Raw genomic sequence first — 19,386 nt, 5'->3', positions numbered from 1 at the left:
TGCAAAAAACCAAAAACATCCTTGGGTGAGAATAAAAAAAAAGGTGAAGAGGAATATAGGCAATAAAGGACTAAGTCTAAGTCTGCACCATGACAGTTGATTACTAGAATTAGTGTGGTGATTAAATTGTAAGATAAAAATGTCAAATCACGATGTTATACACCTGAAACTAATATAATCAATTAAAGGTTGTATGCCAACTATACTTAAGTAAAAGTAGTTTTTAAAAGAATATTATGTAATAGTGGAAAGGTTATTGCTGTAGGGTCAAATAGCTGGATTGGAGACCCAACCTAAAATATACTAGCAGCTTCTTCCTACTCAAGAATATTTGATATCTCTAAGCCTCATCTGCAAGACCTAATATGGTTGCTGTAAGGACTTAGGGAGATACCATGAATTAAATAGACTATGCCCTCTGCTTTCCTACCCTACCCATACTCTTGCTGCTTCTTCCTAGAATATATCCCACCCCACTCCTCCTGCCATACACACAGACCACACACACACACACACACCCCACCCCCATACAAACCAAGTTAGGTCTCCTTCCTGTATGTTCCCATTGAATGCAGGAATTACCCTAATTAAGCAATTAACATACGCCATTGAATTTTCATATTTATTTGTCTATCTTCCCCAGAAAACTAAGTTCTTTAAGGGAGAAAAAAAATTTGCCTTCCATTGTATTCACATTTACCTGGCATATTGATTAACATTTGAATAAACGAATTTTAGTAACATATTTAGCATTATACTAGGTTCAGAATAGCACTCTAAAAAGGTATAATGTATCTGTGTTTTGCTTTTTGTTAGAACATAAGCATATTTAAACTTACAATAAGTGGTGATTTATATATTAAATATTTCCATATTTATATGGAAATATTGTTATTACTAGTTATACCTATGAAATGAAGAGAATGTTCCTTATCTGTGTTGTAATAGACTACTTGTACTTACATATTTCTTTGTAATTTGTACATTATGTTTTCTTGTAATATCCAAGTATATATATACCTACTAACTTAAAATTTTATTTTACAAGTGTCTTAAGAATTTGAGGTTAATGTAAATATTTCATCCCATTATTCTCCATCTAAGATTAGACTTTGAAGTAGCAAGCTTGGAAGTAATGCTATAGATTTAAGGAGTCCTGTGAAATATATAGAAATTAAATCATTTTAAGCAATATAACTAAAACTTGTCTTACCATTTCTTATTTTAAATATCTTACAAAATAAAAATAATAATAATAAACAGGATACTTAACTTTTGCATGAAAGGAATGGAAATAATAGTGCATTAGAGGAAGTTTATAATCGGTACATTTTGTTTCCTGGATTTAGCATATTTCCATACATATGCCTACCTAAATTATTTACAAAAGCTCTGCTGAATAAATGTTATTAACTGCATAATAAAATGGAGGTGTGGAAAAATAGAGGTAGTGTTTATGTTTATATAAATCAAGATTTCTTTCAAGTCTCATAACCATCCTGCTTCTTTCAGGTACAGAGAACTACAACTTAGTACAGAAAGCAAAGTAACAGAATTTCTCCACCAAAGTAAATTAAAATCTTTTGAAAGTGAACGTATTCAACTTATACAAGAGGAAACCGCAAGAAATCTCACACAGTGTCAGTTGGAATGTGAAAAATATCAGAAAAAATTGGAGGTACGTGTACAAACTTTTCTTTCAAAATTAGCACACCATATGAGCTCCGTAAGTACAAGGTCTATATCATATTGAGCCTTATAAATAATATTTGTGTATGTATAAGATTTTATTATTTTTAAAAGATCTCTTATCAAGAGGACCTGCGTTCTTCTTCTCGATACATAGGCAGGAAGAAGGAATGAAATGTTTCCGCCCTGGCCGGTTTGGCTCAGCGGTTGGAGCATCGGCCTGCGGTCCAGAAAGACCCGGGTTCAGTTTCCGCTAAGGGCACGTACCTTGTTGCAGTTTGTCCCCAGCCCTGGTTGGGTCGTGTGGATGGCAACCACTCGATGTGCCCCTTTCACATCAATGTTTCTCTCTCTCTCTTCCTCTCTCTCCCTCCCATCTATCTGAACAAGATATCGAAAAATGTCCTCAGGTGAGGATAAAAAAAAAAAAAGAAGGAATGAAATGTTTCCAAAAAAAGAAGTGCAAATTGGTAAGAAATAAATGAAAGTATGTATTCTCCCTAATAACTAAAAAAATGTAAATTTAAAGTTGTTTTTATCTTTGTATAGGTCTGTTTGTTGTTTTTAAAGTGCTGGCAAGAGTACCCTTAAATAGGAGATCTCATGCAATTAGAATATGGAACATCCCTTCTTAAGAACAATATGGTAATCTGGTTAATGTCCTTAAAAAATTGATCCAAGAATTTTAGTTAAAGGAATTTTACTTAACAAAATAATGAGATGCTTATAAAGGTTTATATTACTGGTATACATCACAGTAAAAATTGGAAGTGACTCAAATGTCTAATAATAGATCATTAGAAGATTTTCGATTAGTATAAGTTACATAGTTTGCTATAATTACATACAGTCCTGTTTTTTAATATTTTAGATTTGGGGGAAACAGCTAACATGTAAGTATTAATTGCAATATCTCAGAGATTACATGTCTGAAAAGTACTTTGATAAGTAAAACTAAGATTAACAAGATAAAGGGTTTCTCAAAAAATAAAGCCTTAAGGAAAACATGAAAACGATATGAAATATATACATATTTTAAGAAAACATAATAAAAATTGTAGATGGTGTCCTCTGCTAAAGCAAACCAGTGTCAGCATTTAAGACCTTTTTCAGATACCTTCTTCGGAAACTGCTGCAGTCATAATCTGTCTACTACGGCAGATTTTTCTATACATTTTTTATGAGAATATGTTAAAAAATGCCTTTCCTTTTCCTTTTCCTTTTCCTTTTCCTTTTCCTTTTCCTTTTCCTTTTCCTTTTCCTTTTCCTTTTTCATATTGGATGATTGTGCTTAAGGATGTGTCTTGGAGCAGGGGGTTGGGATGCATAGGAAAATAGAGAAACGTTTTCCTTTCTCTCTGTAGTACATTTCACTAAACAACACTTTACAACATACAGTGCTGATATTTTCTAAACCATTCTATTTTGTTACTTTTAGTTGGTTGCAATCCAAATTGATTTTATGACCTTGTAAAGATTGCAACTTGCAGTATGAAAACTACTCTCCCATAGAGCTGCCCTCTTGGTCGGTGGGTGCTGGTGAGTAGTAATTACGGTATTCCTCTGTGTAAATGTTTTACATGGAAAAACACCTTTGTGAAAAATATTGTGATCCTAAAAACTCTGGTTGATAAAACTGAGGCTTTAGGAGAATGTACATTTTCTCCTCTGTTAAACTAGAAGCCTTGAGAGGACAGGGACTATTTATTTGTCATTGCATCATCAATGTCTAACTGAACTTTGCTCGTGGTAGATGCTCAATAAATATTTTATGAGTGAATGAATGGCTTGATGAGTGCTAATTTAGTACCATTGTTTGAATCTATTTTTCTGAAATACTAGAAGGTGTTTCTAAGACAATTCATATTTAAAATGAATTTACAGAAAAATGATTTTGTGAAGGATAAAGATTATAATTATGTACTTTTCTGAGGCTTTTACCCAATATTCTCATGTATTTATAATTTATGGACAACTTATTTTGTCTTAATTGTCATCTGGCAAAGGCTCTCAAAACACTGGCTTTTTATATTTTGTCTTTTTTTAAAGCAATTATCGGTCTATAATTTTGTGTTTTATACATATATATAATTTTGTGATTTTGTATTAAGTTGTTTAAAGGGAGGAATTATCCAATGAGAGCTTGATATTTAATGGATTCCTAAAAGCACTTGACCTATTTTATATATTCATGTTTAAACTCAAATGTTTATATATTGGTTTTTCCTGAAGACCTTTTAATAGAATAGCCTTCCATGGGTCTAATAATAAAGATCTTCTTTGGCTTTTCAGAAACAGTAGTTAATTTGTTTAGAGCGGTGACTTAGACAAATTTATACTGAAAGGGAATCTCCCCAATGGTGTACAGAGGTGTTGGAAGACACCCCCGATCGGAAGTTTCTGGAGATTTTTTCTCTATGTTCTGAAGAGAGAATTTTTAATTGTATCTCTCAATTTAATAGTACTTTAAAATCTCATCTTATAATAATATTTTATGAAATATCCTATTTTCAACTTTTTGATTCTTTATCTCTTTGGATAGCTTTTTCAGCAGTTTTTCTTTGTGTGGTTTTTTTCTTGTTAGGTAAGTGGGATACAGATGAACAGTATCAGCTGTTCTGTGGGAACCTCAGTTAACACTGTCCTTACTGATCCTCTCTCTTGACGGTGGAATTATTAAGTGCTATCAACAACCAGCTTCTCAATGCATGGCATCCCAATATAATGAACTCTGTGAGAGCCCTGGATTGTTTCACTGTGTAGTGATTTCTTTATAGTGAGTTAATAAGTCTCTAGAAAACACATTACTAGAAGGCAAGAAGAAATAATGCTAAAACTTGAATTTTCTTTTTTTGACCCAGTCAGGGACATTAGAAATTATCCTAAAAATAGTATTCCCATGCAATTCTCTCTTCACCCCCCAAAGAAATATATTTGGAGGATGGGGGATAATGTTTAATTTATTTGGAAGAGAAATTTCAATGGAAATAATTGAAGGAAATTAGATAGAATAGATTAAGGAAAATTTAATTATAATTTCTACTTGTTAAAAACTGTAAATAGATCTTCTTCACATTCTTTTTCCACCTCATAGGAAGCACTCAATCACATACATTTGTTAAGGTGAACTTTATGCCATTAGATAAAATACGTTTTCTTCAAAATTGTTTGATTATAGAGAACTCAGGGTAATTAAATTCATATATCTCTATTTCTATGAGCCATTTAATGTAAGTTTTTATAACTGTATTTCTTATAATAGTAATTGTATTTTTCAACACTATGTTCTGTGCACTTTGCTAAGCTCTTGAATTTAACATCTCATTTAATCCTCCAAGAATATTTTGAGGTAGATCTAGAAAGAATAAGTAATTGCCTAAGATCACAACTAATAAGGGCCAAAGGTAGGATTGAAATCCAGATCCTTCTGGCTTCAAATCATGTTTTTAACCATAATATTCTATTGCTTCTCAGGAAATACTACATCTTATGCTGTGTTAGAAAGCAAGTGTAATTAAGTCTGTACTCGTCTGTAGACTTTCTAGATAATTGGAATTGAATTTAAGCATTAAAACATCCCTTTGTCACTAGAAATGTCTCCTTTTTTAGTGACCTCATCATCATAGTGATTCACTTCAATGAATTACCATTGAAGAATATAGGATTTTTTGTTCTTATACAAAATAACTCCATTTTCATGTCTTTTGTATTGCTTTTATTATTTTTATTCCTTCTTTTTATGTGAAGACACATTTTGATACTGCCCCAAGTAACACTTCACATTTACATTTGACTTGTTGCTTTGAAGTTATGATTGTTCAAGAAACCAAAAGTCTTACTAAAAACATGGCCAAGGTAGATAAAATAAGCTCTGGTGGAAACCTGAAGGGGCCCATTATACATATCACTTTGCACATAGCTTTATAAACCTTTCTCAAATGACTGCAGTTTCCAGATAAATTACTTCCAAATAAGTATGACATTATTGTGGGTTTTTTGTTTTGTTTTTTTTATCCTCACCCAAGGACGTTTTTTTTTTGCATTCATCTTCAGATAGAGTGGGAGAGAGAGAAACATCGATGTGAGAGAGACACATCAAGTGGTTGCCACCCTCAACGACCCCAACCAGGGCCGGGGACAAACTGCAACCAAGGTATGTGCCCTTAGCGGGAACTGAACCCAGGACTCTTTGGTACTCAGGCCGACACTCTTAACTGCTGAGCCAAACTGGCCAGGGCTATTGCGTTTTTTAATTCTAACAAGCAAATACTAGTCTTACTCCTATAACTATTTCAAGATTTAAATTTGTTTTTTATTCAATTATATAATGAAGTGGTTTATAATTTTCAGTTAAAAACAACTGAATTGGCCCTGGCCGGTTTGGCTCAGCTATTGGAGCATCAGCCCAGACCAAGGAGTCTCGGGTTAGGTTCCGGTCAAGGGCATGTACCTTGTACCTCGGTTATGTTTTTCCCTGGCCTTGGTCAGGGTCATGGGGGAGACACATGAGGGTCAATGTGTCTCTCTCATGTCGGTCGATCTCTCTCTCTCTCTCTCTCTCTCTCTCTCTCTCTCTGTCTCCCTCCCTCCCTCTCTGTCTGAAGATAAAAGGAAAAATATCCTAGGATAAGGATTTTTAAAAAAGAAAACTGAATTTTTTCCTGTAGAAATAATGGCATTTTACTCTCAGTCATCTCAGTTGAGCTGCTTTCACTTCATATCTAAATCATTAAGAAAAGGAAAACAAACTATTTTTATATCATGTTTTTGTCTTGACTGTTATTTAATCTGCCTTTATAAATCTTTTTTTCTTTCACTATTAGGTTTTAACTAAAGAATATTATAGTCTCCAGTCCTCTTCTGAAAAGCGCATTACTGAACTTCAAGCACGGAACTCCGAGCACCAGGCGAGGCTAGACATTTACGAGAAATTGGAAAAAGAGCTTGATGAAGTAATAATGCAAACTGCAGAAAGTAAGCCTCCCACAACACCTTACACACACAGCTTTTTTGGGGGGAGCGGGGGATAGCACAAGAACCTGGTATTGTTTCTAAAACAGCTTTGGTATATGTCTTTCAAATATAATAGGTGACTTTTTTAAAAGAATATTTTATATTTTAGAAATTAGTCTTAATTCTGGTAGTTGAGATCAAAATAAGTAGGTTAACCGTGGTAGATTTTATCTTTTCATTGATTTAGTTCAGTTGTTCAGCGATTATTAAGTGTTTACATGTGCCTGGATTTGGGGAGATGGAGATGGTACAATAATGCCTGCTTATAGGGGTTCCTTGTTTAGTCTACTGGGAGAGACAAACATTGTAACAGATAATTAAAGTAGAGAGCTAAGTGCAATTAGCAAGAGAGAGGCAGTCCTTGGTGAAAGTACAGAAGAGACCCTGAGTTCATTCAGCCTTGGGGCTGAGAATACCTAAGAGAGGAGATAACATTTGAATGAGTTGTGAACAACAGGTAGAAATTCTTTGAATGTCCTATGTTATGATCTTTGATCCTTATTTCTACTTTTTTCTCCCCCCAGTGTTATCCCTGACTGTAAGAGAATATTTTAAATTAACATTTCACCATTAACTGTGATAGTTATAGGCAAATTTAAGAAAAACTGTTATTTCATTCCATTCATTGTCTTTTTTCCATTTCCAAGGTCTGATAACTGCAATAGTTTTCAAATTTATCTTCAGTTTCTTCACTGGAGTCTGAGTAGTTTTTATAAAGTACAGGTTTGATCATATCATGCACGAGCTTTAATGTCTCTCTCATCTTAAGATAGACTAAATTCAAATTCCTTAGTATGACTTTTTTATGATTAGACTCATTCGTTTTTCTACTTTTCATGCCTTACCATCTCATAGCATATTATATCCTCCCGAAAGTGCCATAGTCTTTCTTAGCTCTATAATTTTGCACATGTCCTTTGTTGAAACAAATTAGGAATAGAAGGAACTTAATCAGATAAAGAATATCTACAAAAAAACCTATAGCTAAGATCATACTTAATGATGAAATATTAAATATTAAATCTCCCTTTAAGGGAGATATCAGGGCAAGGATTCTATTTTCATAACTTATATTAGACATTGAAATTGAACTCCTACTCAGTAATATAAGACAAGAAAGAAAGAAGTATAAAGATAGAAAGGAAGAGTAAACTATTTTCAAATTACAAAACAATCACAATGCAATGATAAGTAAATTTAACAGGCATGCTTAAGATTTGTACCTTTTACTATATGTAAATTTTATATTTTGCAAAAGAACTATAAATAAATATTGAACTATAGTTGATTATTTATATGTTGAACTGTTGGGGTTTGAAGGGCACATGTCTGAAATGTACTTTGAAATACACTCAAAAAATAAGATAGATTCACGGATCAATTGGGGATGGAAAGATGAGTGATAAATAAATATAGTTCAGTGTTTAACTTAGAATCCAGATATTGTGTACCTGGGTGTGCACTATACACCTTTCCAACTTTTTATATGGGTACATATTTTTAAATAAAATCTTTAGAAGAAATATAGAGATTACTTTTTGCTATGATATTGTATAAGCCATCTTAAAACCATCTTAGAATAAAATATATTTACCTGAACTTGGAAGATCAAAAAACTAAGCTCTTCTATATGCATTCACATTGGAAATTAGAATATTTTTATCTTTTTTTTTTATGAATACTTACTGATTAACCAAAATTTCAAAAAATGTACGTGCAAAACACTCTTTTACAGTATTCAAGGGATTACCATCTAACTCAGCTAGTATCAGCTGACATGAAGATGGTTAAACCTTGTTAAGATATACCATGGCAAATTACAGTATCCTATTTATACTTGAATTGCTTTTTATAATCAAGTGTGTAATTTGGATTTTTGAAGAGTTTAGTTTTTAACATCTCATCAAGTTGTTAAAATACAAATATTGCCTGGCTGGTGTGGCTCAGTGTATTGAGCGTCGTTCCATGCACCAAGAGGTTGCTGGTTCCATTCCTGGTGAGGTCACATGCCTGGGTTGTGGGCTTGATCCCCAGTAGGGGGCATGCAGGAGGCTGCCAATCGATGTTTCTCTCTCATCAGTGTTTCTCTCTCCTCATCTCCCTTTTTCTCTCTCTAAAAATATCAATAAAAATATATTTTTAAAAAATACAAATATTGCGGAGGGAGTGGGTAGAGGTGGAAGAAGGCATAGAAGGGATAAATGGTAATGGAAAAAAATAAAGTAAAATACAATTAATTAACAATACAACTATTGCCTAGAAGCTAAATAAATTCAAATATAAAATGAAAATCAGATTACTAGTTGTCAAATTCAGGGACCCTCTGTCCATTCTCATCCTACTTGAAACATTTGCTAGGCATTTGTCACATTTCTTAAAACCCTTCTGCTGCATCTTGAATCATCTGCCTCTAACTGTTTCTTCTCCATCAATTTTTTCTCTCTTCTGTCTAACTCTGATAGTTCCATGTCTCAGATGGTTAGTGTAACTTATGAGGAGTTCTTTGTGCTACCAATATAGGCCATATTTTTCTCTCTTATTGGAATTTTTTTTCCTACAATATCATTATCAACAACAAAAATCTATTGGTCATGTCACCTACCTGTATTAATTTCTTGTTGAATGTAAAATAAATTCAAAACTCCTTAGCCTAGCAAACAAGTCCCGTTCATAGTTACAACTAAACCTACCTTTGTGCTCCAAACTAATTCCAGTCACTTTTTCTCAAAACTATATTAAAACTTCATAGCTGTGCCCTGGCCAGTTGGTTCAGCGGTTAGAATGTCAGCCCTCAGACCGGAGAGTCCCAGGTTTGGTTCCCACTAAAGGCACGTACCTCGGTTGCAGTTTGTCCTTGGCCCTGGTTGGAGTCGTGTGTGTGGCGACCACTCGATGTGTCTCTCTCACATCACTGTTTCTCTCTCTCTCTTCCTCCCTCTCTCCCTCCTGCTCTGTCTGAAGATACATGCAAAAGTGTCCTCGGGTGAGGATAAAAAAAATTCACAGCTGTGACTTTAGACATGTAATTCCTTCCTGCACCTCCTCTGTGAATGTCGGTCTCCGCACACCTTCCCAATCCCTTGAGCAGGGAAAGGAGTGGCACTCAGAGTTGCTCTGCGCTTCTGAGACACAGTCATATCTTTCAATAAGTATTATACTCAAATTTAGTAGTCCATTAGTATCTGACTGATGAGTTTTTTAAGATGATAACTAAATTTACTCTTTTCCTTCAGGATTTAGCACTGTTTAAGAGAGACAGGAGTGAGATAGGTATCTGAGTGCCTGCTCTAATTCTGAGAGAGCTGAATTGGAGAACTCCGTTTGGATCTGAAGCCACGATAGCTGACACTGTTGCCAGTGGCATACATTATCTCTTGCTTCCACGTGTCCCTTACAACTAATAATTCAATCCCTGAGAACTAATCTCGGTTCACCTTGGAAAATAGGGACAAAACTGAAGGAAAACACTTAGGAATACTCCTAAAATTTTTACTGTACACAATGGATAATTCAACAAATATGTGCATATTAAAAATTTTAATCCCAATTTACAGTAAAATTGCCATTGCATTTAAACTTTTTAACTATAAAATAGTAACCTGTCTTTAAATAGTTAAAATTTCTTTGGGGAAACAAAAAAAATTTTTCTTTGGGGAAGTGATGTGGCAATAGCAGACATTAGAAGGAAATGGTTTTGCCGAAATATTTTCATAATTTTTTAAAAGCCATCAATACATTCTTAGTACTGCGCATTTTCTTCACAGAGTATCCTATTTAAGTGATTAATTTCATTATTACCGGTAAAGATAAAGTTGTTCTTCTGACAAAATAATGAACATCTCTTCTAATTAAAAACAGGCATGTGTTACCTGGCAGGTGTGGCTCAGTGGATTAATCATCGTCTTGTGGACCGAGAGGTCCCAGTTCAGGGCATATGCCTGGATTTTGGGCTTGATCCCCAGTAGGGGGCATGCAGGAGGCAGCTGATTGATGTTTCTCTCTCACATCAATGTTTTTATCTATCCCTTCCTCTCCCTCTAAAATAAATAAATAAAAATAGGCATTTGTTTATTAAGAAGGGAAGTAATAAGGTTGATATTATTTATTTTTCATAATTAAATATTTTCATGCAAAAAGGCTTTGAATCATTTAGAAAGCATCTGTATTGTGATGTTTTACAAGAAGAAAACTTATTCTGTCATATGATGTAATCCTTTATGCCTTTTAAAAGCAAACATATACTTTAAGAAATATGTTTCTGCTTACAAATGGCCTGTTTGAAATTATGTGTTACCCCTTTTTAAAGTTTTTATGCTCCCTAATTCATTATTATGCCATCTTTTATTTTTACTTCTGCCATCCTTCTTAAGAAAAAAATTATTTCACATTATGCACTTTTAATATTTTCCAGTTGAAAATGAAGTTGAGGCTGAAAGGGTTCTTTTCTCCTATGGCTATGGTGCTAATGTTCCCACAACTGCCAAAAGACGACTAAAACAAAGGTAACGTCAGTATATATTTGTTTCACTTATCTACTTGAGTTACACGTAAATACATACACTTTTTGATAGTGTGCTGAGTTGCACGACAAAGTAAAGTTACTTTGTTCTTAGTATGCATAAATATTAAATTGCTCACAAAATAAAACACAGTAAGTAATAATTGTGCATTTGATGTATTTATTAGTGAGTTTAATGGTTGGCAAAATAGAAGCATACATTAAAATTTTTCTAGAATTAGATTCTGTGATAATGACACCATCTTAATCTTATTTTCACATTAATTTCGGGTGAATTACATGTCCTTTCAAGTGGCCCCATCTCTCCTGCCTCATTTGCTTCTTTAAAGAGAATGAGGCTAATATATGTGTCTGCCTATAAACATCTTAATTTCTTCATACTGTACAATAAAGCATTTATCTTGTCTCATTAGCTCTCATTTCTCATATTATTTCTTCAGCTAGATGGAAGGTTCCTCAAGGTCAACAACCACATCTTATTCTTGTTTATTCCCCACTGTCTCTACCTTGTAGATACCTAGTAGAATTGTCTCTTCATCTGAGTATTTGAGGACTCAGAGCTGCTTGTTTATCTTTTATTTTAATATGAATTGATTTAAACCCTTAGAGACATTACACACTAAGAAAGAAAAACAGTTCATCTTAACACCAGTACTTGTGTAGAAACTTTGAAGCAATGGCTCAGAGAATAAAATGTCTCTGTGGTTATCTAAAGTGATGTAAGATAAAGACCATTTTATAGAAGTAATAAAGGGATGCTTAGAATCTGTGTCTCTTGCTGATTAAACTAAATACCTGGCAAGTTTTAGATCAAGTATAGATTATTACCACGTATCAATTAGTAGCTGGACCGGTTCATTCTGTTTGGTAAAGATACATGTATTTCTGAATTATGTATTATTTGAAAAATTGGTTATAATACCATCCCATTCCCATTCTTCTCTAAGTCCCTCCAAAGATCACTAAAAGTGACCTGGGACACTGTAATTTCAGCATATCTCTGGTTCTGAGCATTATGTTGCCTAGGGAGGAATGAAAGTACAGGTTTGTGGACAAATGACTTCCTTATCAATGATAAATGATCATAAAAATACTAAATATTGAAATTTGAAGGAAAAAGGCCATTCTCTTCTCTATTTTAGCATCTTCAAAAGATTTTGTCACAGAAAGGAAAAAAAAGAAGAATTTTGCAATTGTAAGCTTTCTTTCTTTAGCCCAAATACTGAGTTCCTCCCAAATTGAAAGCAAGTATTGCTTTTTTTTTTTTAAGAATTTCAAAAATAGATACTGATTTCTTAAAATTTAGAGTGAAGATTTAAGGAACCACAACTGATTCATATTCCAATAATTTTAACTGTCCAAATATTTCTAAAGATTTTATCACTGAGCTATCTGTGTGCCTTGAACAAGTGCCTAATGGGCATGCTATTAATATCTCCTACCAGCTGGTGCCAGACATTCTTCTAGTGGTGAACCAGAGGGTTATTTTGAGGAAGTGCTTCTCAGGTCATCTAAACTGAGTGAAGGGAAAGTACGTCTAGATATGCATAGAGGACATTTATGCATTCCTTTGCCCATTCATTCAATAACTTTTATTGAGTGCCTACTGTATGCATAAAATTGAGCAGTGGCACAGAATATATCTCTGTTTAGGGTCTGGTGCATTTTTGAAGTTTGCAGAGTCCATATTTGATTTCTTAATGGATATTTATAAAGAAGCCAGTGGCTTTGTGCTCTGTTTAATTTAAAGTAAAAATATAGGTTTTGAGAGAATCTATATTTAATTTTTACATTGGAATTAAAGCAATGGGAACTTAAGGTGTATTATAAAATAGCTGAGTTAGAACAGCAAATGAAGTATTTGCATAATAAAGTTTTCATTATACCTCAATCTGTATCAAAATATATTAAACTTTCAAAGGACCTTATTTCCCAACTACTACACAATATATTCTATTCATACTAAATTTGATTTCAAATCTCATATCTTCAACAACCAGATTTAGGTATTTAGGGTAACACTTAAGTGAAGGGGATTACTCAGTATAAAAATAATACGTTTGTTTTAGAAAATTGGGGAAATTCCTGGTAATTTTGCCATCCAAAGATACTATTCAAAAATGTATACAGCCATGGCTGGTGTGGCTCAGTTGGTTGAGCATCATCCCATGCACCAAAAGGTCGCCAGTTCTACTCCCAGTCAGTGCACATGCCCAGGTTGCGGGTTTGGTTCTCAGTACAGAGGCAACCAATGGATGACTCTCACATCGATGTTTCTCACTCTCTCTCCCTTTCTCCGTTTCTAAAATCAATAAAAACATAAAACAATTTTTAAATGTATACAGATATATATTTTGTATATATTTAGGATATTATTGTATATAATTTAGATTTTTTTAATCTTATAATCCTACCCTGAACATTTTCTTATCTCATTGAATGGTCTTTAAAAAGATAAATTTTATTGGTTATCCAAAGCTTTCATTTTTAGGCCTTTTGTATTTGAGAGCTATATTGCTGTTAATAAATTAGATAGCCACTGAAATTTTTCATTAGTTGGCTGTTGCTACCCAAGCTTTATTAAAAATTAAAATGAGAAAATGGATGCAAAGTTCAGAGTACCTGGCGTAGAGTTTAATAAATATTAGTTGGTTATGCCAGTTAATGTTTCTTAAAGTAAATTGTATAGTTGATTTTAGAGCAAAAAAAATAAAAACCTTAGGCACAATTCGAGTTTTTATATATAGCAATTTTGTTTAAAAAAATTTTTTATTTTGTATTTATCTTCAGATAGAGTGGAGGGAGAGAGAGAGAAACAATGACGTGAGAGAGACACATCGATTGTTTGCCACCCCCATGACCCCAACCAGGGCCAAGGACGAACCACAACTGAGGTATGTACCCTTAGTAGGAATCGAACCCGGGACTCTCTGGTCTGCAGGCCAATGCTCTAACCACTGAGCAAAACCGGCCAGGGCTGTTTAAAAATTTTAATGAGCCCTCTTGAAATAATTAGTAGAGACATGCCCTGAACATGAAACTGGTTTTGAGATTCACTTTCTTTGATATCAGTCAATTTCTTAAGACATACTGTAATGCCAATCTCCTATAAAGAAGTGGCAAACTAACTTTTCAAAATTAGTTTGCAAAATAACTTACAAACATATATTTTAAACACATTATAATTGGTAAATAAGGTTACTCTCATTTTGAAGTTTCAATAGAGATAGGAACAATAACTGAATATTGTTTTAAACTCTTTCTGAACAACGTTGTAGGAAGTTAAAAGGGCTTATACAATTAAAATAGATTAAAATAAAATGGGCACTTCTTGACTTGACTAAACTTGAAAATCTGAAGTAATGTTTTTGTTTCGGTCATGATTACTTTGAAAATAGCAAACAAGATTTTCTGGTTATATGTTTTGGTTATGCTCTTTAACCCGAGTAACACCCAGGCACTAACGTGGTCTTAGTGTGTGCTTCTCTGTTTGTTTTCAAAGATCTGAATGTGGAGACTTCTCTGGAGGTTTTTAAACCTTCAAATTACATGATTAATGCATATTATAGACCTTTTATTTGGATTTCTGCCTAGTTGTATAAAGAGCTTTAAGTTGAAATTTTCAGTTGATTGAGCTTTGTAACAAAGGAAAAATAAAACCAGGGAAACTTTTATTTCCTTTAGGAAACATTTGTGCATAACAAAAATTTGTTTTTCTCTCCTTGTTCTCATATATATGAGTTCTCATTTTGTCCTTAGGAAAAGCTACACTTATTTTATATGAGTTGGTTTTAGGGCTAGTCCTTTGAAAAGTTAATGCTAGTCTGTTCATGATCAACCTGAAACTAGAGGAAGTCTCATATAACATAGATAATCAGCATGAGACCACTATTTAGTTTTAAACAACTGCCAACAGCAGGCAGTACAAGGTCCAACCTAAAGCATTCTGAAGCTGGAATCACTCTGGCAAATGTACCCTTTTTTTTTTTAATTTTTTTTCTTTATTGACTTAGAGAGATAGAAGGGAGGAGAGAGAGATAGAAACATCAATGAGAGAGAATATCGATTGGCCACCTCCTGCATGCCCTCCACTGGGTATTTGGCCCACAGCCTGGGCATGTGTCCTGACCAGGAATTGAATTGGCGACCTCTTGGTGCATGGGTCGATGCTCAAGCACTGAGCCACAACGGCTGGGCTATTAAGACCTTTTTTAAAACCATTTTTCATGCCATGCTTATAGAGACAGAACTCTGACCTAAAACTGAGAAAATTTTCGAAAGCCAAGTGTTATATCAGACCAAGAAAATAATTATGAAGTATCTAAATAAATACACTTGTTTATTTGGAGTATTGATAATATAAGAGAACCATCAAAGAACTCAAAGTAGAGCATCAGTCCTCCATTGTGCTTTGACATCTTAGATGTAAATAGAGGTCTGCCATGTTCACATTGGCTGAGCAAATTATTATGAAATTGTATGTAATAATTGGATGTACTGACTGTCATTGACAGGTCCAAGATGGTAACTTTATTTGGAGTCAAAGTAACGAAAGCTCTGAGAGATAACTCTTAGCAGAATAATTTTACCAGATAACAGGTGAAATTTTGGTTTAATATTTAAATATAAAACCATACTCTGTTTTATTAGTTTTAGTTGATGTGGATCTTAATCTTTACAGGTAAAAATCACATGGCAGTTAATATAATTACAAAGAATTGTGTACTGTACCTGCTTTACTGTCTCAGTAGGTAATCTGTCGAAGCAGAATTTTCTTGAGTTTAGTACGTTCTATACAAAAAAGATAAATAACCTTCAGCAGGATTCACTTTCCCTGACTGTATTCATAGTTACTCATTAACGAATTTGGAAAAATTGGTTTTTATTGTATATGCATGTAGTAAAGGAGATATAAACTCTAGTTGAACAATTCATTTGTCTTGCTTTGAAGTTCAATTAAACTGAACTCCCCCTTTCTTCCAACTTCTAATATCCAAGATTTCTAAACAGAATCTGTCTGTAACACCAAACTGCTTATCACAACAACATGCCACATTTAAAGATTTAGGAAGTTGAGTCCAGCTGGTGTGGCTCAGTGGTTGAGCATCAACCTATCACCAAGAGGTCGCCAGTTCAGTTCCTCTCAGGACACATGCCCAGGTTGTGGGCCCAAACCCCACTGTGGGGCATGCAGGAGGAGGCCAGTCGATGTTCTCTGTCATCAATGTTTCTATCTCTTTCTCCCCCTCACGTTCTCTCCCTCTGAAATCAATAAAGAAAAAAAAAAAAAAAATAGCCCTGGCCGGTTTGGCTCAGCGGTTAGAGCGTCGGCCTGCGGTCCAGAGAGACCCAGGTTCGGTTCCCGCTGAGGGCATGTACCTCGGTTGCAGTTTGTCCCCGGCCCTGGTTGGTCGTGCGGGTGGCAGCCACTCGATGTGTCCCTTTCACATCGATGTTTCTCTCTCTCTCTCTCGTCCTCTCTCTCCCTCCCACTCTATCTGAACAAAAAAAATGGAAAAATGTCCTCGGGTGAGGATTAAAAAAAAAAAAAAGAAAGAAAAAATAATAATAAAGAAAAAAAAATTTTTTTAACATTTAGGAGGTTGAAACATGGAAGAGGTACTTGTTATCTGTGACATTTGCCTTCTACCCTTATTAACTTCAGGCACTTATTACTAGTTCCATGCTTAGATGCTGAGTATTAGTTGTACTTTAATAATATTGATACTCTGCAACCTTGGAATATGCTTTCCATATTCCGTATTTAGCTGCCCATTCTGTTCATTACATGCTACAGGCGATAAAACCCCCTCTTCACATAAGTTGCATCTATTGGGGGAGAAAGATGAACACACATGAGAAAATATCAGGAAACATCCCAAAATATATTGTTAGTGCTATAGAGGAATAGGGAGCAGTGAGTGCGGTCAGGAATGGAGAAAGTGGAACTGGATGGGAGTGGGAGAAAGGTGAGCTCCCAAGCAGTGGAACAGCCTGCCTTCAGACGGGAGGAAGAGCGGCAGTATATCGGAAGAAATACACAGAACATATTTGTGGGTCATTAAGTAGAGTAGACATCAGTAGAAAATAATGTTGGTTCAGTTGAGATTATAGAAGGCCTTGATATTTTTAAATAATTTAGATGGAGAATAGAATTAATTATTATGTAGGTAAGATTTGAAGTAGGTGGGGAAAAGATATAAACATCAACCCATTAAGTAAGAAATACAAATGTGTGACGAACATATAAGATGTTTAACCTCACAAATAAAGAACTTTAAGATAATATTCTGTTTATTTATTTATAGGGTTAAGAAAACTTTTAAAGATTTTTGATGTCCAGTGTTGGTTAGGGTATGAAGAAAACAGGAGGTCTTTAATAAAGTTCACTCATTCAGTAGTTTATTATTGAACAAGTAATTATTGTACCAAGTTTTATTCAATGCATTTAGAATACATTAGAGAACAAAATAAATATAAATTACTGTACTTGGATAATTTTATTGTAGTTCATTAGGATTTAAACTTGTACAACCTTTCAAGAGGAATGTTTGAAAATGTATGATGCACATGTGTTTTAACTCAGTCATAGTACTCTAAGGAAATCCTAGTACAAGGAGTGCAAAGTTATACTTTCCATAAGCAAGCCACTGTTGTGAATGCTCTAATTTGATTATCCTTTCATTGATGAGATATAAGAGTTCTTTATATTTTCTGGATACAAGTTCCTTACCAAGAGATATATTTTGAAATTTTTCTCCCCATTCCATGAGTTGTCTTCTCACTGTCTTGATGGTGTCTTTTGAAGCACAAGACTTTAATTTTGATGCAATCTAGTTCATCTAATTGTTCTTTTGTTGCTTGTGCTTTTGGTGCCGTATCTGAGAATCCTTTGCCAAATGCATGTTAGTGAAGATTTACTTCTGTGTTATAGCTCTTATATTTAGGTCTTTGATCTACTTTAAGTTAATTGTTTTATATCATGGGAGATAAGGGCTTTGAATGACTTTTAATGTAGCTACTGGAACATTTTATATTACATATGTGACTTACATTATATTTCTGTTCTACAAAATTAGCCTAGACCAGTAGTGTCCAGACCTTTTGATATGAATCCCTACTGGAAAAAAATTGAACATGCACCCATCAATATATGTCTATGTATTTATATTTATGTATAGGTTACACACATGTATTGTCACATGACTAATATATTATGTACATAATATGAAACCTACACAGAAAGTAAAAACTTAAAGATGCATAATATTAAAGTAAATGTAAATAATATTTCCCACACTTCAGTGGATTATTTTGCACATAACTACTTTTGGAGACCACTGGTCTAGACTATGACCTTAACCTTCTAATTGACTCAAGTCTTCTTCCTTCTCTAAGCCGTCCTCCATGTATTGATAGAGGACTCTCTCAAGTGCAGATCTGATTATGTCATGCCTAAGCAAGTTAAAGATAAAATTTAAACTCAGCTTGTCACACAAGGCCTTTCATCATATATCCCTGTCTATATCTCTCTAGCTTCAGCCCTCACTACACACCATGTGTTTTATCCATCAATGCCATACTGTTGACAGTTTTCTTCAGCAGATCATGCACTACTTATGCTTTTCCTTCTACCCAGGATGCTATTTCTCTGCTTCTTTACCAGATTGCTAAGTATTAGTTTTCATTCCTGTGTGCTCTTTCATAGCATTTAGCACACTACAATATTTTCTTTTTTTATCTGCCTGTCTTCCTCAGTAGAATGTTAGATCCTCCAGGTAGATACTGTGTATTCCCAGTACCAGTATAGATTTTAGGCTTTCAATAAATGTTAAAAGAAAGTGTTCATGAATATCTTATTGAATTAATAAATGTTTCTTCTAATTCAACCTGCTTCTCTGCAGTCATTGATATTCATGATCAAGAAAAAAATTGCTAACTTTCTTTTTTATCATTTTTAATTGCAAGAATTATAATGATGAAAAATTTCACAGTATTATTTTTTTTCTTGTTCTTATTTTCTTTTTCTTTTTTTTTCCCCTACAACATCATGGGCTAAATGTGTCATTTAGAGCAACCTGAGACCTTAATATAATTTCTGACATATCTATGAGATATGTTCTGCTAGCCTTACAACTGACTTAGAAGTGATTTTTTTAAATGTG

The 19,386-nt window shown here is 34.0% G+C and overlaps 1 protein-coding gene across 2 annotated transcripts in view; it reads left to right on the top strand.

Moving 5' to 3' along the window:
* The window catches only part of PIBF1 (progesterone immunomodulatory binding factor 1), a 183,068-nt gene that overhangs the window by 96,044 nt on the left and 67,638 nt on the right, over positions 1 to 19,386 (top strand). For both annotated transcript variants that reach the window (XM_036250417.1, XM_036250418.1), the window contains exons 11-13: positions 1,513 to 1,678; positions 6,513 to 6,663; positions 11,114 to 11,204. In XM_036250417.1, the coding sequence (XP_036106310.1) occupies positions 1,513 to 1,678; positions 6,513 to 6,663; positions 11,114 to 11,204 (408 nt within the window). The remainder of the gene's footprint in view (positions 1 to 1,512; positions 1,679 to 6,512; positions 6,664 to 11,113; positions 11,205 to 19,386) is intronic.

The sequence above is a fragment of the Molossus molossus genome, unplaced genomic scaffold, assembly GCF_014108415.1.
Source record: "Molossus molossus isolate mMolMol1 unplaced genomic scaffold, mMolMol1.p scaffold_m16_p_9, whole genome shotgun sequence".
Taxonomy (NCBI): domain Eukaryota; kingdom Metazoa; phylum Chordata; class Mammalia; order Chiroptera; family Molossidae; genus Molossus; species Molossus molossus.
This window is presented reverse-complemented; position numbering and strand designations above follow the sequence as displayed.